This window comes from Silurus meridionalis, chromosome 16, assembly GCF_014805685.1.
Source record: "Silurus meridionalis isolate SWU-2019-XX chromosome 16, ASM1480568v1, whole genome shotgun sequence".
In the NCBI taxonomy this organism is placed as follows: Eukaryota; Metazoa; Chordata; class Actinopteri; order Siluriformes; family Siluridae; genus Silurus; species Silurus meridionalis.
This window is the reverse complement of record NC_060899.1, coordinates 12,108,985-12,132,431: the sequence shown is the minus strand read 5'-3', so window position 1 is coordinate 12,132,431 and position 23,447 is coordinate 12,108,985. Positions and strand designations below refer to the sequence as shown.

The 23,447-nt window shown below is 41.0% G+C and overlaps 1 protein-coding gene across 3 annotated transcripts in view; it reads left to right on the top strand.

The window, feature by feature from the left end:
* Positions 1 to 23,447, top strand: part of lrp1ab (low density lipoprotein receptor-related protein 1Ab) — a 120,604-nt gene that overhangs the window by 70,169 nt on the left and 26,988 nt on the right. For all 3 annotated transcript variants that reach the window (XM_046869194.1, XM_046869193.1, XM_046869195.1), the window contains exons 22-44: positions 169 to 366; positions 500 to 745; positions 1,477 to 1,674; positions 4,737 to 4,941; positions 5,195 to 5,359; positions 5,542 to 5,786; positions 6,177 to 6,308; positions 7,041 to 7,268; positions 7,362 to 7,536; positions 10,369 to 10,463; positions 11,703 to 11,852; positions 11,965 to 12,108; positions 15,255 to 15,380; positions 15,825 to 15,956; positions 16,047 to 16,181; positions 16,436 to 16,565; positions 16,774 to 16,900; positions 17,953 to 18,104; positions 18,190 to 18,314; positions 18,478 to 18,852; positions 22,209 to 22,398; positions 22,610 to 22,814; positions 22,971 to 23,160. In XM_046869194.1, coding sequence (XP_046725150.1) covers positions 169 to 366; positions 500 to 745; positions 1,477 to 1,674; positions 4,737 to 4,941; positions 5,195 to 5,359; positions 5,542 to 5,786; positions 6,177 to 6,308; positions 7,041 to 7,268; positions 7,362 to 7,536; positions 10,369 to 10,463; positions 11,703 to 11,852; positions 11,965 to 12,108; positions 15,255 to 15,380; positions 15,825 to 15,956; positions 16,047 to 16,181; positions 16,436 to 16,565; positions 16,774 to 16,900; positions 17,953 to 18,104; positions 18,190 to 18,314; positions 18,478 to 18,852; positions 22,209 to 22,398; positions 22,610 to 22,814; positions 22,971 to 23,160 — 4,068 coding nt within the window. The remainder of the gene's footprint in view (positions 1 to 168; positions 367 to 499; positions 746 to 1,476; positions 1,675 to 4,736; positions 4,942 to 5,194; positions 5,360 to 5,541; positions 5,787 to 6,176; positions 6,309 to 7,040; positions 7,269 to 7,361; positions 7,537 to 10,368; positions 10,464 to 11,702; positions 11,853 to 11,964; positions 12,109 to 15,254; positions 15,381 to 15,824; positions 15,957 to 16,046; positions 16,182 to 16,435; positions 16,566 to 16,773; positions 16,901 to 17,952; positions 18,105 to 18,189; positions 18,315 to 18,477; positions 18,853 to 22,208; positions 22,399 to 22,609; positions 22,815 to 22,970; positions 23,161 to 23,447) is intronic.

Below are 23,447 nucleotides of genomic sequence, written 5' to 3'. Positions count from 1 at the left end.
TATCTATCTAACTTTTATTAGTATTAGTACCAAATTCCATATTTAAGAAAACCACAATGACTATAAAATATCCATAATAACAATGATTTATTTATTAATTTATTTGGGGTTTTTTTTCCATTTATTTTTATATATACCGATTTGACTTCTGTCTTGGTTTGCCTGCAGCGAAGTGCATCAGCAAGGCGTGGGTGTGCGACGGAGACAGCGACTGCGAGGACCACTCGGACGAAGATAACTGCGAGGCGTTGCTGTGCAAACTTTCGCACCACGTATGCGCCCATAACGATTCCATCTGCCTGCCTGCAGGAAAGCTGTGTGACGGCAAGGACGACTGTCCCGACGGCTCGGATGAGAAGCTCTGCGGTAAGCCCCTCCTCACCGGCGCCGATCTGCGTGTCAGTCGGCGTCTTTAAAACCCCTCTGGGATAATTTGCCTTCTGACGGCGCTGTCTTTCCAGATTTCACTACAGATGTTTGTTCTCTCACTTTAACGCAGATCTTTGCTCGTTGGAGAATGGCGGCTGCAGCCATAACTGCACCATCGCCCCCGGGGAGGGCATCCTGTGCTCTTGCCCAACTGGCATGGAGCTCGGCTCTGATAACAAGACCTGTCAGATCCAGAGCTTCTGCGCCAAGCACCTGAAGTGTAGTCAGCGCTGCATCCAGGAGAAAGCCACAGTCAAGTGTGCCTGCTACGAAGGCTGGGCTTTGGAACCTGACCATGAGAGCTGCAAAAGCACCGGTGAGTGAAGGGGGCCGACTATGTTCGACTTCATTTGGGATGTCCCTCCACTGTAGTGTTTAATAGCTCATATGTACTCTCAGGGCTTTTGTTAAAAAAAAAATGTAAATGGAACCACCAGAAAAGGTTCGGTCAATCAAATGATGCTGTTTAAAAGAAGGCACAATTTCGTAATTACTTTAAGTGTTTTCTGTTATCTGCTTGTTAGAGTTTCAATAAATGATCTGTATATTCTTGTAAAAAAAAAAAAAAGCGAGCTCATTTATTGTGAAAATGAGAAAGTTTTAATTCATGGTCTATGAACAGTTACATTTGTCCGGTCGTTTTTTATTTCCTCATAATCTTGTTGCAACCATTTTTTTTTTTTTTATATATAGAGTCTTAAATTAGAACGCACAATGATTTCAATTCTTACTGATTTGGGTGAATAAGTGGATGCATACTAAGAGAGATGAGGGATGAAGGATCGGGTCGAAGTTGCTGTAAATCGAAAATGATTTCCAACGCTTCAGTTGTTTGCTTCATGCTGCATTAGTGAAGTGACCATAAATAAGAGGATAGTTGCTGCTGGATTTGGAATGAGCGAGGAAATGAGCTTCAGTGCTGTAGCATTCACTGGGCCTGGTCTTAGTTGTATTTGTATTTTTTTCCTTCAACTGCTGGAATTAAAACGAGTTCAAAAAACACGGCCCTGAAACAAGTCCTCTGTATGCGATCTGTGTCCCCTCTAGACCCTTTCAAGCCCTTCATCATTTTTTCAAATCGGCACGAGATCCGCCGCATAGACCTGTACAAAGGCGAGTTCAGCGTCCTGGTGCCCAGCCTGAGGAACACCATCGCCCTGGACTTCCACCTCAACCAGAGCTCCCTCTACTGGACCGATGTGGTGGAGGACAAAATCTATCGTGGCAAACTGTCTGAAAATGGAGGTGAGAAAAAAACAAATCTATGAATTGCCTTCCATTTTTGCCATCTGACTCAATTTCTTCTATAATATCCTCCATATAGTTTTGGAACAGCACTGTGTTTTTCATTGGCAGACCAAATTTTTGACCCAGTAATATGTAAATTACAAAAAAAAAAAAAAAAATCCAGTTGGTTGTCTGTTTCAAGGCAATAAAGTTCCAAGCAACTTTTGTCAGAATTTTTTAAAAAGCTATTCCAGTGGTGAAAATCACAACCCGTTTTACTCAGGGGTCCAAACGAAAAGCTCTATTTTAATAATCAATTATATAAAAGATGCGTCTATTGAGAGAGACGGGTTTGTTGAAATTCCCTGGCTGCTCAAGATTTGAGCACTATTGCTCGATATGATTACCATATATAGAGGACTAGAACCAATACAAATTGCACCTTTCAACGATTAAAACTTAAAGCTCTGCTCGGTGCATTTAACATAACGTGGGTGCAGGCGTGGGCTTCATTGTTCTCAATAACGTGCAGTTAAAGACCTGAATAATAGCTTGAGGGGGAAAAGAAGATTAAATCTGAGATAATAGGGTTTAGTCGTTTAATTGTCGGCTCCGAATGCGCCTGAACAGGACTGCCGTTGATGGCGGTTTACCTTATATATAAATGTACATTTCTTTTTTTTTTCTGCCTATTGTGTGGGCAAACCCTTCACTTCTATATGCCTTAATCATTATAGCACTGTAACTGCAAAAAGCATTCCAGTTCTCCCAGTCTTTGCCTCTACACACTAGTTAGAATCACAATGTTCTCAATCCACACATACATGCACAGACACTCACTCAATCCAAACCCGCTGTGCAGCCGAAAGTGTCCAAGTCTGATTTTGGATCCACCTCATAGCTAGTGGAAAAAATCAGTGCCAACATGGCTGCCAGCAGGGAAACAAAGCAACAAAGAGCTTTTCTCCTCGACTTTCTGAGTGCAGAGGCCACCTTGTCTCCAGCTCCATAATAAACAGGCTGAGCACTGGCCTGGCCTCCTAATTGCCTGTGTGTGTGTGTGTGTGTGGGAGTACATGCGTTCTGGCTTATAGCTGCACACATACTCCGTGGCACTCAGCCTGTGAGAAAGATAGCACAGGACAAGGGTACGTGTTATAGAATGCAAGGTTGAAGATGGTTTGTTCAGTTGCATCAGTGGTTTTGGAGATCCGTATCAGATATGGGCAACAATATAAAGATCCCTAGTGTAGATGTGAGCTCTATAAACTTACCAACATGCAGGAGTTGATTGGAGTGATTTCCAGGTCTGGATTAGTATGAAAAAAAACACAGTATATGTGTTTCCATACTATTGCCCTATTCGGTTTTCTAAAATATTTTTTATAAAACAAACACTCATCCGGATATATTTGAAAACCCCGTTTTCCTCTACAAACATTCATACTGTTTTAAATCACTTCCCAAAAGTTTCTCATTCACACTGAAGCATCTGAAAACACTTACATCCCTGTACTGTGCATGAGCGTCATTTCCCGTGATCTTTTTCGAAAGGCTTCGTTTTCAGTTTTCTGTGACGACAAAAGAGATTTATCACGTTTTCTAAAATCGGACCGAGAAACAGTACAGTACATCATAGATTCTGACTGACATACATCAGAGATTGTAATGTAACGCATGGTCTAATATGGACCGGAGATCTGGTACAAGACAGTATTCCTAAGCACCTTCAAAATCATGACTAGGGCTGAAAGGATTCTTCGAGGAACTCGAGTAATTTCGAAAACAAAAAAGGATCGAGGTAAATTATTCCAGTTCACTTATTACTACGTGTTTCTCCTCGGACCATTATTACTGGCGCACCACTTGCTAAACTCTGGACCGCTTTGGGGTCTCATTTATAAACGTGTACGTAAGCCACTTTCCACACAAAGGTTTAGTATCCGCAATCAGTATCGCGAAACACAGGGTTCAGAGTGTAGTTACAGGTGCGCACCTTTTTGCGTGGAAAGTTCGCACGTTTTCAGCCTTGTTTTGTGCGATGTTAATAAATGAGACCCCTAGACAGGTAAACACAGAAGACGCTGAAGAATGAAAAATAAAGGAATGGAAAGAAAACAGCGAGGAGAAGATAAAAAAAAACAACACTAAGTTTCCAAAGTCTGCGTTCATTTCAAATTAAAACATAAAACACTGAACAGTGCGTCTAACTTTTTTTTTCTTTTTTAATTAATTTGAGTTTTATATTTTTATTTGATTTTTTTAACTTGTATTTGCATTTTGATGTAATATGGCAATTCAAGGCACTAAATGGGTTACTTTTTACAGATTTTAATTTTAGCAATAAAACTTTTTTTTAATACTTTTTATTCAACAAATTACTTATTAATTTTGAGACAAAAAGGTCTTATTTTAGTGTTGCTCTTTAATGAAGTACGTCTTATCCGATTAAATACTCGATAGCTGCAGCCCTAATCATCACCCATCATTATCAAAGTAAATGCTATTCAAGGAGCCAAACAACCAAACTAAAAATGGCACTCCACCTGTGAAAGATGGCACCAGACAAATGGAATGTGTTATAAAACGCAAGGCTGAAGATGGTTTGTGTTCAGTCACGGATGTGGTTCCCGAGATCCGTATCCGAGATGGGCAACGATGCAAAGCTCCATCATAGATGCAATCTTTGATGCAATCTTTGCAATCATCCGACATGCAGTATTTATTTTAGCTTGGCTATATTTTTCCATTTCCAAAAAAGTGAAAAAAGAGAATTAAATCAGATGTTCTTTTCCCGTTCTGTCTCCAGGAAGATGCAGCTCTACCTCTGCCATGTAAATCTATATTCTGTGTGACTCTCAGGACCTGCCTCGGTCTCCGTAGTGTTGTGATACGTCATATTCACGTAGCAGCAGTGGTGCTGAGAGAATGCGTTATGGGATAGATTAGAAAATCTATAGAGCTCTGACCTCAACCCTATTAAATACATTTGGAATGAATTCATCACACTCCAGACAGCTCTATTAACAAATCTTATGGAATATATGGTCATATGTTTGTCTGTCTTTGCTTTCCTGTAGCCTTGACCAGTTTTGAAGTGGTGATACAGTATGGTCTGGCCACTCCTGAGGGCCTGGCTGTGGACTGGATTGCTGGAAACATCTACTGGGTGGAGAGCAACTTGGACCAGATCGAGGTGGCCAAGCTGGATGGAACCATGCGAACGACACTCCTCGCTGGAGAAGTGGAGCATCCACGAGCCATCGCCCTTGACCCACGTGATGGGTGAGACGCACGCACACACACACACACACACTCACACACATGATTATATAGAATGATCTATTGACCTTTTTAGTCATGTCCTTTTGTTATCAACAAACCTGCCATTTAATATTTCTTTTAATTAGTATATTCAAATTAATGAAAGTTTTAAATAATGGAAAACATTTTGAAAGAAAGTTAAATAAAGAGATTATATCAAGATTAATGTCTTCTGCTTTATTTATTAAACCTCATATTATACAATGTTTTTCAGTATCTTGTTCTGGACAGACTGGGATGCCAGTTCTCCTCGAATCGAGGCCGCTTCCATGAGCGGCGACGGCCGGCGTACCATTCACAGAGAAACAGGAATTGGAGGCTGGCCGAACGGGCTCACTGTGGATTACTTGGAGCGCCGCATTCTCTGGATTGATGCTCGGTATGTGGGTTACACTCCAACACCCAGTTCCACAAACATCCTTTAATAACTAAAGATTCTGATAGGAACATTTCTGCTACGATTTCAAAAAACAGTTCATGAGAAGCATGAAGAACTGTTAGTGCTAGCTAAAAGGTTTCATATTTTCTCATCATGATGCTCTTTGCTAAACCCTACTTTAGGTCCGACGCCATCTACTCCGCTGCTTACGATGGTTCCAGCCTGATCGAGGTGCTGCGGGGACACGAATACCTGTCGCACCCGTTTGCTGTCACCATGTACGGGGGAGAGGTTTACTGGACGGACTGGCGCACTAACACACTGGCTAAAGCCAACAAGTGGACGGGGCACAACGTTACGGTGGTGCAGAGGACCAACACTCAACCGTTTGACCTGCAGGTTTATCATCCATCCAGACAGCCTCAGGGTCAGTACTGCTCAGCGCTCACAAACTGATTATGCAAAAAAATAAAAGAAAGCACAAGGAAAATCCAACTTGCCAGAAAATTATTAAAATCAGTAGACTTTTTCTGATTGTGTTGAAACTGAATGATTAGTATGGAATAATTTGCCTGTGTACTGCTTGATAATTTGCCTATGTACCTTGATCATGGCTTTATGCTTCTCAAATATTTTTTTTATTATTGAAAAAAATATTTTCACACGTGACGTCTAACTCAGTATTGATTGGAGATGGCACGTTTCCGATTGACCTGAAGTCGTAACAGTAATGTAAAAATGTAAAAATCTTCATCCTACAGCACATTTTTTTTCTTTTTTTTTTCCCTGACACTGTCATTGTGTTTTTACTTTACAGCTCCAAACCCATGTGCTGCTAACGGTGGCAAAGGCCCGTGCTCGCACCTCTGCCTCATCAACTACAACCAGACGTTCTCCTGCGCCTGCCCCCACCTCATGAAGCTGCAGACAGACAAACACACCTGCTATGGTAGGACACAACTGAAGTCCTCTAAATGATATTTGATGGTCTGTTTTAGCGTTTGAAAGCAAGTGAATCGCATTTGGTGAATGAAACGGGTTTTTTTTCCGCTGATGCTTGGGAGCGGAAGCGTCGTGTCTCTGCGTTTTGGGTTCTGTATTCTGCAGCACGGCCTGTTCTCCCTGCTGTACTGAGTCCAGGTCACTGTTTAATATTCTGCAGCATGACAGTGGTGTCCTGAAACACCGAATCAGGAAGACTCTTTAGTATTCTGCATGTGACCTGTGCTGCGTTCTGCGCTGATCTCGCATCACTGCCGAGTGCGTTAGAGTGACCTGGAGTCTGCATTTATGAGGAGTAGCCTGAAAAGAAACACACACATCTAATATAACAGTGAAATGTAGATGTATGAATGTAGTGTTTACGCATCATCTGTTTTCACTTGTTGTCTCCAGTTTGATTCTTTGTCTCTCGCTTTTTCTCCATAGCTGTCTGTCCTATCTTTCTTCACACCCTGTTGAACACATTGTTAAAAATGAAAGGTTTATGTGATGGAAAGAATGTCTCCTTCATTTACTGCTTGCTTTCTTTTTTTCGTTCGTTCCATCTCTGTGTTTCTCTCTCTGAAATGCTGTGTTGCTATGTAAACACTATCGGGAAGAATGTTAACGAGGGAAAACGCTCATCCCATTTCCCAATCTGCCAGAGGTGAATAAAATTGTCCTTTCCTCTCGCGCACAGAGTCTCGTCAGTTCTTACTCTACGCCCGTCAGATCGAGATCAGAGGAGTGGACATCGAGAATCCATATTACAACTACATCATCTCCTTCACCGTGCCTGTGATCGATAACGTAACAGCAGTGGATTATGATGCTCAGGAGCAGCGCATCTACTGGTCCGACGTCCGCACGCAGATGATCAAACGAGCCTTCATTAACGGGACTGGGGTGGAGACCGTGGTGTCGGCCGGTATGGCTCGAGCCTCTGATCGTTTTCTGCTTTACTTTCATCCCGATTTCTGCTGACTCATTGAATTGCTTGTCATTTATATACCCCTTTTAGATATACCTAATGCTCAGGGCTTGGCTGTAGACTGGGTGTCCAGAAACCTGTTCTGGACCAGCTATGATACGAGCAAGAAGCAGATCAACGTGGCCCGTCTGGATGGCTCTTTTAAGAACTCTGTCATCCATGGATTGGACAAACCGCACTGCCTGGTGGTGCATCCCATGCTTGGGTTAGTGCAAGCTCCGCCTTTTCTCTTGTTTCTCTCACAGAAATGTTTTTTTCAATTCGAAATACTTACTTGGTCCTGATATGAAGATCATAGGGCTCGTTTTTGCATCTAAAACTAAGCTAGACTAAATTAGATCAGGTCTTTAAAAAAAATACACCTGATCATCAAATTTGTATCTGCTTTTTAAAACAGCACATTTATTTGCCATTTACAGTTTAAATATCATCCACTCTTCTGCAAAGGATTTCCGCTAGATTTTCATGAGTACCTGTGGAGATTTGTTTTCAATAAGCTACAAGGGTACTTATGTAGGTGAGGTGAGGAGGCCTGAGGTTCAGTCAGTGTTTCAATTCACTCCAACGGTGTTTAGTAGGTTTGAGGACAAGGGCATTGTCATGCAGAAGCAGGTCTTGGTCTCCTAGTTCAAATGAAGGGACAATTTCATGTTACTGCTTTCAGAGGCATTGTGTAATTGTGTGCCTCCAACATTGTGGTAACAGTTTGGGAAAGAACCACGTATGGCCGAAGAAGTCCGGTGTCCCGATATCTTTTTCCATATTGTGTGTATGGGTTCCTAACAGAGATTTGATTTTTTTTTTTTTTTTTTTTTTTTAAATGAGATTCTTATTATCTGCCTACACATTGTGTTTCTTTTCATGACCAGATAAAAAAAAATGGACACTCGTGAGATTCTTATATATTGCAGATTTTAATAGAAAAATGTTATTCTATTTCTTGAACGTCTACAGCTAGACTTATATTTAAAATCTTTCCAAATGTTCATTTTTTAAAAATTAAACTTAATGGTGGTTAAATCATAAAATGTGTAGCCTAGTCCAAGTGTATAACTTTATTAAAACTTAAAACAAACAAAAAAATAATCTAATGCATCAGTGTAAAACACTTGAATCAAATTGAGAGACAATTCTACGTAGTGATAATCTAAAACATTTCCTGTTTGTGCCCCAGTTTATGAAGCATTGTGTTTGGGTACCTTGGTATTGTATGAGGAAGTCAGTGGTGGCAGAGAAGTATGTGAGGATGGTGCAGGACATGTATGAGGACAGTGTGAACACAGTGAAGTGTGCAGTAGGAACGACAGACTGGTTCAAGGTGGAGGTGGGACTGCATCAAGGATAGGCTCTGAGCCCTTTCCTGTTTGCAGTGGTGATGGACAGGTTGACTGACGAGGTCAGCCAGGAGTCTCTATGGACTATGATGTTTGCAGATGATGTTATTTATGGTGAGAGTAGGGAGCAGGTTGAGAAGATCCTGGAGAGGTGGGGAGAAGGGGAATGAAAGTCATAAGAAGTAAAACAGAGTACATGTGTGTGAATGAGAGGGAGATTTGGACATGTGCAGATTAGGGACATGGGGTAGGAGAATGCTGAGGATGAAGCCACCAGGAAGGAGAAAAGGAGAAAGGCCAAGGAGGAGGTTCATGGATGTGGTGAAGGAAGACATGCAGGTAGTTGGTTTAAGAGAGGCAGGTGTAGAGGACAGAGTGGTATGGAGACGGATGATCCACTGTGGCGACCCCTAATGGGAGCAGCCAGAAGAAGATGATGATAATGTTTGGGTACCTTCACAAAATGGCCACAAATTGTCATAGGTCACATGTCGTATGATAGGTCATCTGAAAACTAAGTAGGGAAACCCATTTCCGCCACATAAAGTTTGCCTTGATCCTGACTTTTTTTTTTCCGTCATTATTTCTACCAATTCTGAGTTCTTTTCCTGAGCTCTCTCCAGAAGAAGAGGGTTTTTAGAAGAAACCACAATCCTCTATGATTTTATCCATTGTTTCACAGGTCAATCTATCGATTGTAGCCTATTTAAATTTTAACGTGTAAAGCTTTCTGACAAATTCTAGACTGTCAGAATTGCGAGAAATAAATTAGGCAAACTTTTTTTCTTGGTGGAAACAGGCTTTCCTATCTAAGTGCAAAGTCATTGCATGTTAGCATTAGTTCTTAGTCTGATTCAGGAATCAGTATTGCCACAGTCATGACCTAAGGCACTGAGATCCTTTGCAATACCCTACAATAGTTTTTTTCACTAGTACCATGCTATATTTAAACACACACACATGGAAATGTGTAATGTATCGTGGAAAAGAAAAATACCATGTTGAAAGAGTACCGTCGTTCTTTGACGTCCTTTGTTGTCTCTGCTTTTTGTTGAAACTGGCATTGTTTGGGAAATGGCCTTTAAAAGGAGCAGATGCCTGGGCCATATGTTTTGGCTGATTCCAAAGAAAACAAGTGGTTGAAATGAAATGGGGAATCTTTGAAGGAAAGGATGAAGGGATGGGATGAGGCTGTTTGTTTGTGAAGAAAGATAGCCTGGATCTTTGAAGTCACAAAAGCAGAGGAGGGAGGGTTTTTTTTTTACTGCTTCAGTGTTTTTTGTTTGGGTTTTCTGAGGAAGGTCACAGTGTTTAGGCAGTTTGTAAATTACATGTGTGATGGGACTTTGAGCCAGGACTCTGGCTTTGAAAATAGTGCCAATTACACACTACTGATGGGAATCAAATGTGCATGTTTTTCCGTTACCTTCAAAGCGAGGCAGAGATTAAGCAATCGGTTACATTCAACGTGAAATGTGCTTTTTATTTTTTTGTAGTTCTGTTAGCATTGTGTGTGCATACTTTCCTGTGATTGCAATTATGTCCGATGGTTTTCTCCAAAAGTTTGATTAACTTTAATCTCTTCCATTTTAGTTTTCTACATAATATAGTGGTTACGTGCAATGGTATCTTACGAAATTATGAAAATTTGAAATAGCAATTGAAATTGTAGCTGCTTAATTCTACAATTTATTATCTTCCAGAAAGCTCTACTGGACAGACGGAGACAACATCAGCATGGCCAACACGGACGGCAGCAATCGCTCGTTACTCTTCACCAATCAGAAAGGACCTGTGGGTGAGTAATCTTTTAAAAAACACTTGTCTTAAATAGACTGTATATTTTTTACTATTTTAAAGCACACTGTGTTTTAGATTATATACACTCCAAAATGCCTTCATTGTTGGAAAGGAAAAACTGTACAGCTTTCTAGCACCACAGACTAGGAGGCGCTGCCTGATTCGCAAAAAAGTGAGAATTGCAAGAAATACATTCACAATTAGGCGAACTTTTCTTGGTGGAAACAGGCTTCCATATCTAAGTGCAAAGTCATTGCATGTTAGCGTTAGGTCTTAGCCAGATTCAGTCCTGACCCAAAACACTGAGTTACTAAAGCAAGAAACCCATTGAACACAATTCAAGTCTCCTTTCACTGCAGCCACAACTGCACCTTCTGCATTTACAATCTTTAGCAGAAGCATCGATATTAACATAATTAAATGATTCCAGTTTTTCGTGCATTTTTGAGCTGAGGATTTGAAACGAAGGGGATTATTTAAAATCTAATTGGTTAAAGCAACATCCTCAATATAGTTTATGCTACTGATTCTGAAGGCATTTAACCCCGGCAGCACGTGATGGCTGAAATTTGATTGGGTAGAAACTATAAACAGGCACTAGTTAAGGCAATGCAACCAGAAGAAAAGCTATGATCTGAAGAGAACAAAATATAGGAAACCATTGTGAACATCATCACTTTCCTCAACCAATTTACAGCAGCAACACTTCAGTGTGATGACCTAATCCATGTGCCCGTAAATAATGGCACGAAATCTCGTCTTTCTACCAAAGTGTAGCCCGAACAAAGCACTGCTTACTTTTAGTTAATCAGTGAATTAAAAAATTCTCAGCATTATTTACACTAAATATGTATACTCTATCATTGCTTGAATCCACAAGAACCAGTTCAGTTTTGCCACCCTAATAATTTCCCTTGGCACCCCATAGAAAAAAAAAATTGTGATTGTTAGACGGCTGGATCTGTGCACCTCTAAAATAACAGGTCTTGTGATCTTGTGTGTGATCTGCCCTGTATAGTGCTGTACCTACCAAAATGCTCCAAAGTGAGATTTTTCTATAGTAGCACTGCACAGAGCTAAGATCTAAATGCACCCGTGTTTTTTTTCCCAAATATTTGGCTAACCTTTAGTGCATAAGTTGTTTGATTGCATTTCGTAAAATGTAACAGCAAGTCATCTGTGGAATGTACAAGGAGGTGAATGCAGTTAATCCCTGCTCTTTGCTGGTGTGCAACAGGACTCTCTCTCGACTTTGATGAGGGAAGGCTCTACTGGATCAGTTCAGGCAACAGCACGATAAATCGCTGCAATCTGGATGGCACGGGCCTGGAGATCATCGAAGGTGTAAAGGGCAAGCTCACCAGAGCTACTGCTCTTGCTATAATGGGTGACTACTACTTTTTTTCTCCTCTTAGTTCTTTGTTCTTTCTTAAAGGTCAATCCAACATCTCAAACCAATATTTCATGACTGATCTGTTTGGTGTTATCTGTGTATGAAGGGAGCAAGCTGTGGTGGGCGGATCAGGGCACGGACCAGGTAGGCACTTGTGACAAGAAGGACGGAAGCAACTGGAAGGTTCTGAGGAATGGCACGTCTCCTGTGATGCATATGAAGATCTATAATGAGACAGTCCAACAGAAAGGTGACTGGCACCATTTTTACCCCTACATTCTCTCTAGAGCCAACATACTAGCTTTTCACACCTAGCATGTGATCGATTAGCCTAAATGCAGCCAAGACGGGCAAAGCACAAGTGTCATCATTTATAAATTGTACAGGTGGACAGTAAACACTAGTATGGGGTTATTTCCACTGAGGGTCTATTTGTAGTATAGTAAACAATATTGGCTTTACTGGTCATTCCCACACACATTTACTGGTTTTTTTTTTTTTTTTTTGGACTATAATCCGCTACTTTTTTCCCCCAAGTTTTGAAACCCGCGGCTTAATATATGGATTTTTCCGAGGTTTTTCCTGGTTTCACAACCTTTAAGCCAAAAAACTGAGCAACATAACATTAGACCAATGAAATTTCCGAACGGAAATGAAAAAACGCACCTCACCTGTGTTCTGAGCTGCGGCATCGGAAGAAAAAACTTTCACCGGTGTTGATTTTTAAACGCACGGCGATGCCAAAAGATAAACTCCTAAGAGAAATTGTTGTGAAAGGAAGGATGAAGACAGTGAACATTGACTTTCTTGCTAGGCTACTGTTTAGATACAAGCCGTTGTAACGCGTTGAGTCTGGGTCATGGGATAGCGTGCTAACTCCAGTTACAACAGAAATCATATAAGCACAGACAGGTTTCCAAAACTCGTGCTTTTTTATTTTTCTTGGCAACAGCGTTACGGGTGAGTCAGAGAAACTTAGAAATGAGCATCAGAAAATAATATGGACATATTCCTCGGTCTTGCACACATGCAGTAATACCGGAAAAAGGCTGTTCCCAAAATGCCGCTTTGCTCTTAAAGGAGCCACAACATATTTCACCCGTTACACCGTGTAACAGACACTGTCTTTCGTTAAAGCCTGTGTAAAGTTCATTAGTTTCAGTGTAGACACCTGCGGTTTATAGACAGGTGCGGCTTATTTATGTTCAAAATAAAAATCTTTGTCAAATTCAGTGGGTACGGCTTATATATGGGTGCACTTAATAGTCCAGAAATTACCGTAGATGGTTGGATGGATGGATGGATGGATGGATGAATGGATAGAGATGGATAAATGGATAGATCGTAGTAGTTATTTAGTTTGTTCTTTATTGTCATTGCATAGTACATTTACACAGCAAAAATACAGTTTACCATCTACCAGAAGAGCAATTGTGCAGATAAGTATGCAGATATGTGTACAACATGTAATGTGTATATGTACAACAAATAGTAAGGTTATATTTATTTGTACAAGAAATAAATATAAAGGCTATGGCAATGAAAAATGTGCAGAAGCTGTTATGTAAGTACAACAAAATAAATATAAAGACGGGCCAGTGAAAAAAAAAAAGTGTAGGAGCTAGTGAGCAAGTGCACTGAGATATATATATATATATATATATATATATATATATATATATATATATATATATATATATATATATATATATATATATATACATACAGTACCATGCGAAAGTATTCGGCCCCCTTGAACTTTGCGACCTTTTGCCACATTTCAGGCTTCAAACATAAAGATATGAAACTGTAATTTTTTGTGAAGAATCAACAACAAGTGGGACACAATCATGAAGTGGAACGAAATTTATTGTATATTTCAAACTTTTTTAACAAATAAAAAACTGAAAAATTGGGCGTGCAAAATTATTCAGCCCCTTTACTTTCAGTGCAGCAAACTCTCTCCAGAAGTTCAGTGAGGATCTCTGAATGATCCAATGTTGACCTAAATGACTAATGATGATAAATAGAATCCACCTGTGTGTAATCAAGTCTCTGTATAAATGCACCTGCACTGTAATAGTCTCAGAGGTCCGTTTAAAGCTCAGAGAGCATCATGAAGAACAAGGAACACACCAGGCAGGTCCGAGATACTGTTGTGAGAAGTTTAAAGCGGATTTGGATACAAAAGATTTCCCAAGCTTTAGACATCCCAAGGAGCACTGTGCAAGCGATAATATTGAAATGGAAGGAGTATCAGACCTCTGCAAATCTACCAAGACCTGGCCGTCCCTCTAAACTTTCAGCTCATACAAGGAGAAGACTGATCAGAGATGCAGCCAAGAGGCCCATGATCACTCTGGATGAACTGCAGAGATCTACAGCTGAGGTCGGAGACTCTGTCCATAGGACAACAATCAGTCGTATACTGCACAAATCTGGCCTTTATGGAAGAGTGGCAAGAAGAAAGCCATTTCTTAAAGATATCCATAAAAAGTGTCGTTTAAAGTTTGCCACTAGCCACCTGGGAGACACACCAAACATGTGGAAGAAGGTGCTCTGGTCAGATGAAACCAAAATCGAACTTTTTGGCAACAATGCAAATCGTTATGTTTGGCGTAAAAGCAACACAGCTCATCACCCTGAACACACCATCCCCACTGTCAAACATGGTGGTGGCAGCATCATGGTTTGGGCCTGCTTTTCTTCAGCAGGGACAGGGAAGATGGTTAAAATTGATGGGAAGATGGATGGAGCCAAATACAGGACCATTCTGGAAGAAAACCTGATGTAGTCTGCAAAAGACCTGAGACTGGGACGGAGATTTGTCTTCCAACAAGACAATGATCCAAAACATAAAGCAAAATCTACAATGGAATGGTTCACAAATAAACATATCCAGGTGTTAGAATGGCCAAGTCAAAGTCCAGACCTGAATCCAATCGAGAATCTGTGGAAAGAACTGAAAACTGCTGTTCACAAATGCTCTCCGTCCAACCTCACTGAGCTCGAGCTGTTTTGCAAGGAGGAATGGGCAATAATTTCAGTCTCTCGATGTGCAAAACTGATAAAGACATACCCCAAGCGACTTACAGCTGTAATCGCAGCAAAAGGTGGCGCTACAAAGTATTAACTTAAGGGGGCTGAATAATTTTGCACGCCCAATTTTTCAGTTTTTTATTTGTTAAAAAAGTTTGAAATATCCAATAAATTTCGTTCCACTTCATGATTGTGTCCCACTTGTTGTTGATTCTTCACAAAAAATTACAGTTATATACAGTGTATATACAGGTGCTATAGATATAGGAATAATCTACAATTATCTACAATGAACTTCTAATGTATCCATAAATGGCAGTACCAAGCTTTAAAATCACTGTTATTTTTGTTTTGAAGGTACAAACTTGTGCACTAAGAACAACGGGGACTGTTCTCAGCTTTGCTTGCCCACCTCACCCACCAGCAGAGCCTGCATGTGCACGGCAGGCTACAACCTGAAGAGCGGCCAGCAGTCCTGTGAAGGTACAGTTCTCTTACTGTCTGACACACCATGCAGGCGTGTGTCAGTAATCAGTGAGGTGATGAATTGTATCTTGTAATTTAACAACAAAGCATTGAGTGCGATCAGTGGGGCGATAAAAAAAAAAGAGATATAAATAAATAAAAATAACCACAAGCTAAAAATCGTATAAACTTTGCTAGCTAAGTGTGATTTTCTCACTCCGTAACTTAACTGCATGGTTGCGTTATAGTACAGTGTACATAAGCCTGACTATTTCGGTTTGTATTCAGATAATTAGATATTGCTAATATGTCCACGATGTCTTTGCATTACATTTGGAGTTGAAGTTACATGGGAGGAAAAAAAGAACATCTACCAGTTCAGGAAGACCTTGTATTAAGCAGTGGCCTGTCTAGACAGTGTGTCTACTTGTGTAAATCCAGTCTTTGTGTGTTTGTGGGCAGGTATGGGTTCCTTCTTGTTGTACTCTGTGCACGAGGGCATCCGTGGAATTCCTCTGGACCCAGCTGACAAATCTGATGCCCTTGTGCCAGTGTCTGGAACCTCACTGGCAGTGGGCATTGATTTTCATGCGGGTGAGTGCAAACATCCTATTCAAACTTTTTAAAAGCCTGTAAAATAAAGCCTTTTCTCCAAAATGATAAATTGATGCTGTTTGTGTGTAGAAAATGACACCATCTACTGGGTGGACATGGGTCTTAGCACTATCAGCCGAGCAAAAAGAGACCAGACATGGAGAGAAGACGTTGTTACCAATGGCATCGGACGTGTGGAGGGCATTGCTGTTGACTGGATCGCAGGTTGGAAAGATGTTTTGCATATCTTTATAGACATGAATAGTATATATCGATTCACTTGTCGCTAATTATAATTTTTTTACTCTGGCTTTAAATTTCTAGTCTAGACCTGTGCATTATAGCATTAGAGTACACTAGTTTTTCAGTAATTACATATCTTCAGGCTGAAAATTGTAGCATAATTAAGGTTCGGCATACGGAGCTCTCTATAATTGTTTGCTTTGCTTGGCTTAATGGTGCTTGATTGCATTGTGTAGGAAACATCTACTGGACAGACCAAGGGTTCGACATGATCGAGGTGGCCAGACTCAATGGCTCCTTCCGCTACGTAGTCATCTCTCACGGTCTGGACAAACCCCGCGCCATCGCTGTCCATCCAGAGAAAGGGTGAGTGAGAGCGTCTTTGATGTCTCTGGGTGCATGAAGAATTTTGCATTCGATTGTATTCAGCAATGGAGCATTATTAATGTAGAAATGTTTACCCTGCAATAATTAGAGTCGGAACACTGCCTAGCTATAAAAAAAAAAAAAGACACGCTCTAATAGGTGTTGTCTTATCCGCATTACACATGATAAACCCTTTCTTGTATCTTAGGTACCTTTTCTGGACTGAGTGGGGTCAGTACCCACGCATCGAGAGGTCTCGACTGGACGGTTCGGAAAGAGTAGTTCTGGTCAACGTCAGTATCAGCTGGCCCAATGGCATCTCCATTGATTATGAGGTTTGTAAATAGACACACTACCTTTACAAAACAACTGGATCATCCAGCTTCATAATATATACATTTTGGAAAAAAAAGTATTGGGACACCTAAGTTTTCCTGCCATATGTGGTTCTTCCCCAAAATCTTACCACAAAGTTGGAGGCACACAATTGTATAGGGCTGCAACTATCGATTATTTTAGTAATCGAGTATTCTACCAGTTATTCAATCAATTAATCAAGTAAGTACTTTTTTATTAAAGAGCAATATTAAGATATACAACAGAAATCAAGACAGGTCTCTTAAAATTCTTTCAATTTTAGAACAATTAGCAATTTTTATTGCTAAAATTGCATACAAGAATATCTGTGAAAACTAAACCCATTTAGTGCATTTAATTGCCATATTACATCAAAATACAAATATATCAATAAAAATCCAAAAAACAATTTTAAATTACTTTTAAAAGGTAAACACACTGTATGGTGTTTTCTTTGTTTTAGTTTAAAATGTTTCCGTGTTTACCTTCTCAGAGTGTTTCAGAGTTTAGCAGGTGGTGCGTCAATAATAATGGTCTGTAGGGAAACACAGTGCACCGTGTGCATTTTGTTATATGTATGTTAGTATTCTGCTCATGTAGTTCACAATTCGTTTCCAGGCATTTATGAAACACATACATTGTTTAATCTTTAAAAAATACAGTAATCCCCCGCTTTACCGCGGTTAGAATCTCGTGCCCTCGGTTTATCGCCGATTGCATTTGCCACATAACTAATTAGTTAGAATTTCCCAGTCTCTCGTGGATTGCATGATAGACCATTTTTACGGAGTTTTATGTAGAAATAATGAAATTTATAAATAAAAATAGAATTATTTATTATAAAATGAAGTAAAATGGTAATACAGTACACTACAGTATATATAAAATTTTGATTATTTTTCGATTATCGCTGGTGGTTTTGGAACGTAACCACCATGATAAACGGGGGATTACTGTATTCCAAATAACTTTCTCTCTCACATAACACTGTAAATCTGACTAACTTTGGTGTGTATGTGCACAAATACAGGAAGGTCTGCTCTACTGGTGTGATGCTCGTACAGACAAAATCGAGCGTATTAACCTGGAAACCGGTGCGAACAGGGAGCTGGTCCTGGCAGTTCATAACATGGATATGTTTGCTGTGTCTGTGTTTGAGAACTACATCTACTGGAGTGACCGGTACATCAGTCTCGCTTTATTCTGAAGTTGTTGTTATAAATCTTATGAGCACTTAAATAAACAAACCGTCTTCTGTATGATCCAGAACACATGCAAATGGCTCCATTAAGAGAGGAAATAAGAACAATGCCACTGACATGGTGTACCTAAGAAAAGGCATTGGGGTGCAGCTCAAGGATATTAAAGTCTTCAACCGAGCCAGACAGCAAGGTATGGCAACATAATAATAACAATAATAATAAGTAAAGTTAAACTCAAAAGACATGTTAGTGAAAACTTTTAGATGTGCACATAAATCTTTTATTAATATTAATGCTTTAGATTTCCCCCAAAGCCCAAGCAAGCTTATTTTCTTTCCTGCTCCCCCTCACAGGCACCAACATCTGCAAGGACAAAAACGGTGGTTGTGAGCAGCTATGTCTGTACCGCGGCAACGGAGCACGCACCTGCGCCTGCGCCCATGGCATGCTGGCTGAAGATGGGCGCACGTGCCGCGACTACGACGGCTACCTACTTTACTCGGAGCGCACCATACTGAAGAGCATACACCTGTCGGATGAGACCAACCTCAATGCCCCCATCAAACCTTTCGAGGACCCGGATCACATGAGAAACGTCATCGCTCTGACCTTTGACCACCGAGGTGACGGCGGCAAAGGAGCCAACCGCATCTTCTTTAGCGATATCCACTTCGGGAACATTCAGCAAATCAATGATGACGGCTCGGGGCGCAAGACCATCGTTGAAAGTAAGCGCGATCTGATTCTGTTGGCATAGAACACTTTTTTGATATATGTTCTCAGCTACGTGGTTTCGGGAAAAAAAAAAAACACCTTAAGCGCTCAATTGAGCAGGTAGGAGTCGTCGTCATGTCAAACACCTCCAAAAACACATTTAGAGCTGAATTTTGAAGGGATATCTGTAAAGGTTTTAGGGTTAAATACTGCTTAAGGTTGCACTTGGATACTTGATACTCATCTAAAATATGAAATCAAAAATTTTCTTATACAAGATAAATGACCTGTTTTCCTTATCGCCTTCCTCATATTCGTTCTTAGCAGATCCCATTACACTATTTATAGTTCAAATTGTTTCCAGTCAATACAGTAGATGCAGTACTAAATGCACAGAGCCATATTTTTTTAACTGGACTGTAAACACTGATGTTAGGTGCTTGTGGGCAATGGGGTATTCAAACTTTCAAAAATAGAGCAAGGCAGCTATTTATGTGTCATAAGGTAAATAGACATAAATGCCGTATTGTCCCGGAGTCTCTGTGCAAAGGATGTCAGTGATACGGTATGTACACATTGAATGTGACTCGTGAATAAATATCATTAAACTGAGCTACTTTTCCATCTTTTTATGGTTTCCTATTACAGCTCTGTTGTAAAAAAAAAATGTTGTCCCCTGTTTGATTCCCAGTTGCATACTGATTTAAAAGACCATGCAAGGGTCAGTAAAACGTAATCACAGATTGAGGGTGTCTTTTGCGTCCATTATGGAGGTGGAGTGTCCGATTCTGCGGGGTTAAATGGGTGTACAATGTCCCTGCTCCTTTCTGGGCAGAATACAAGCCAGCGCACCACCAAACAGTTCCTACACCGAGCCTTTCCTAGCAGCTCCCGGCGGAACTTCCTTGACACAAAGGCATATAGAAGCGGGTTGACCATAGACGAGGATGTGGCCATTAACCGCGCCAACAAAGCTAGAGAGCGCAAACTGTTTGTGCTGTTGACACTCTGACCGATTCGGCAGAACATGACTATATACGAAGGCAGCCAGCAGACTGTAAACACAACTACAAGCAAGGCAGTGGTTTGGGTCACCTGCTTTTGGTAGCGCTGCGACTGCAGAGCGTTCCCCTGCATGCTAGCCCTGCGCAGGAACCTGTAAAGTTTGGCATACATGATGACGATGACCAGGAGAGGCAGGACGAAGCTGAACAAAAAAAGAGCCGTGCTGTAGACCATCTGGCTGATGTCGTTGAGGAAGGCGAAGCAGTGTGTTACAGCGTATGTGCCCACATTGCGGAAGGCAAACTGTGGAGCAGCCAACGCTGTAGCCGGTCCCCAAAGCAGAACTGCTAAGACGTGGAGCCAGCGCTTTATCCTAGAGCGGTATGCTAAGGTTGGGTGTACCACTGTCAGATAACGTGTTACTGCTAGTGCAGCTAGCGTGAACGCACTAACAGTGTTACAGGCCACTCCCAGGAAGCTGACAGCTTTGCATAGGACACTACCGAAAGGCCAGTTGCCAAGCGCAATTGCGGCTGTGTGGAAAGGCAAAGAGAGTAGAAGCAGTATGTCCGATGCGCTCAAGGCTAGGAGTAGCGTATCGGTGCCATGAAAAGCCTGCGACGCCGTCTTCCGCCTCCTCCTTACCAAGATGAAGATTACCAATGAGTGGCCCAGAAGTCCAATAACTATAATGACTGTGTCTAGTATGGGCACTAGAGCTTTCTGCAAATCCCAGTCCATCTTTGGTACCCAGCTTTGGCTGCCATTCAATCTGTTCTCTTCAAGCCACGATGCTGCAGAGGTAATCCATTGCTCCGAACGGGTAAGGTCTGATAACGAGGACTGTGATGAACTGCACGGTGACTTGATGTAACAGAGGTTACAGCTCCTCCCACCATTAGAGCCGAAGCTGCTTAAGACTCAACACCCACCTGCACCCACCCTCACACACTGCAGCACTAAGTAGAGCTTCAGAATGAGCATAATGAATAAATGCTGAATTTATTTGCATTTACCAACAAAATGGGAGCTGGACACATGGCGTTAAAATGTCCCTGATTGTCGAAGGCCACACTTTCCTTCAGACATTTTAAAGGTTCGAGCTCTTTTTTTTTTTTAAATCCTTTTATTTTGCTTAGGGAAGACTTTCCAAACTGAATTTCTCATGAATGAAAAGCCACCGAATCGAACCTGTTTTTGAGTTCAATGTGAAACGGTTGATGTCAGAGATCACAGATCAGTGGATCATAAATCTGACAGCTGGACCGCAAATGCTGCTTGTTATTGATTTTGTGAAACCAGTCAACCTTACAGAACACAGCTTTCCAAGTCCAAGCTGAGCATTGGTGAGAACAATCAATTTTTTTTTGCTCTACCATATCGGTCCATCTATGCTGTCAATATAAAGCCTCTTCAGGAGTATTACTTCTTATCTCTGCGCTGGAATTCCAGAACCTGTTTGGGAAGAATGATCATTTTGTGCACCTTCTTATCCTCTTTCTATCTGATGAATGAAATGACTTCATTATAGGAGTCTTGTTGAAAGGCACGGTGTCTTTATATCCTTTTTCTGATGTATTGACTTTTCAGGGACACCCTTTTAATCGGCTGTAAACTTGTTTTAACTCCATTTCTAATTCTGAGGGTTGATTTGATTGCGGAGTTTACAGCAAAAACATTTGCAGCCTTCAATGCAAGATTTTGACCAGTCCTGTTCAGATCGGGTATTTGATCTGCTTCCTTATGCTACCTCCGTGTTTTTTTTTAAGGCTTTTTGCTATGTCTTGTCTTTTTATGGCTGGGCAATCACAGTCACGGGCCTTTATCTAAGTGACGTCAGCAGATAAGGACTGAGATACGGTACAAATTTCACTCATAAAACCTTTATGGCTGGTGTTCTCCTTCATCTATTAACCAGTGGAAACACTGTGGTTTAAAGAACGACCGATCTATAGGACCTATTAAAACCTCGAGTGTTGCAGCGTTGCTTCACTCTGAAACTGAGAACTAGGCTTGAATATAGGGATGACTTGACAACAGAGCAGGTGAGTGTGTGGGTATAAGCAAACCATCCATGAAATAACCCCTGTACACACATACAATGCAAACAGCACCAGCACACCGACAAATAAAGGCATGCTGACTGCTGAAGGCTCTGCTGCAAACTAGACTGTTTTTGTACCAGGGAAAAGTGATTTAGTCATTTGTAGCAAGCATGAGATTGTTGTTGTGATGGCTAATTTACCAGAACATAAATTCTGAAGCTCACAATCCAAACATCACGTTATTTAATTATAAAGTAATTGCTTTCCTTGCCAATGATCTGCTTTATGTCATTTCAATCCCTGTGTCTTTTTCGTCTTAGATGTGGGCTCAGTCGAGGGATTGGCATATCACAGGGGTTGGGACACACTCTACTGGACCAGCTACACCACTTCCACTATTACTCGCCACACAGTGGACCAGACACGCAGTGGTGCCTTCAACAGGGATACAGTGGTCACCATGTCTGGAGTAGACCACCCCAGAGCTTTTGCTTTAGACGAGTGCCAAGGGTGAGCATTCTACTCTGGTTTAAAGCTTAGATCTGCATTGAACTGGTTTTTACAGCTCTTAGTTCCATCCTTGGTATGTACTGCTGACGTGGCCTAGCTACATAATTGGATACATTTTTCCCTCTGCTAAATACATCACACTATCTATGTTTAGACATCACCATTTCTTTAATCTGTTCACAAATTTTAATCACCACGCCATGCTTTTTAGGCTGATGTTCTGGACAAATTGGAACGAGTTTGCTCCCAGCATCATGCGCTCATCTCTGTCTGGGGCTAACGTGCTGGTGATTGTGGGCAACAGCATCCGCGCGCCAAACGGCCTTGCGATAGACCACCGTGCCGAGAAGATTTACTTCTCAGATGCCACGCTGGATAAGATCGAACGCTGCGAGTATGACGGCACCAACCGTTTCGTGAGTGCTCCTGTGTCTGTATTTATGTGTATTAGAGAAACGTAGCAAGAAGCCGTTTGTGTGCATGTATGAGAATATTTCAGAATTATGAAAAGAGTTATAGAAATGTATATTTGTTTCAGTATATTTACAGCGCACTTTGTGATTTTTGTGTAGGTTGTCTTAAAGAACGAGCCGGTACATCCATTCGGCCTGGCCATGTATGGAGAATATATCTTCTGGACCGACTGGGTGCGCAGAGCTGTGCTCCGAGCGGATAAATTCGGCAAAGATATGAAAGTGCTGCGCGCCGACATTCCCCAGCAGCCCATGGGCATAATCGCCGTGGCCCAGGACGCAAACAGCTGTTCGTTGACTCAAACAATAATTTGAATGTTAACAGTAATAATGTTAAGAGGTCGATCGATAGTGTATTTTACAGATAACCGTTTAATCAGCCCATTAATAAACCATTAAATACAACCAATATTATGAATACGGAATAAGATGTACTGAACTTTATTACAAAAGAAAACAGTACTCAATCATTAAAATATGCTAAATGAATTAAATTTTAATATCAATTATATTTATAAGTATTAAGCATCATTCAATTATGACATGATCTAGTTCTGTTTTAATATTCAAAGTTAA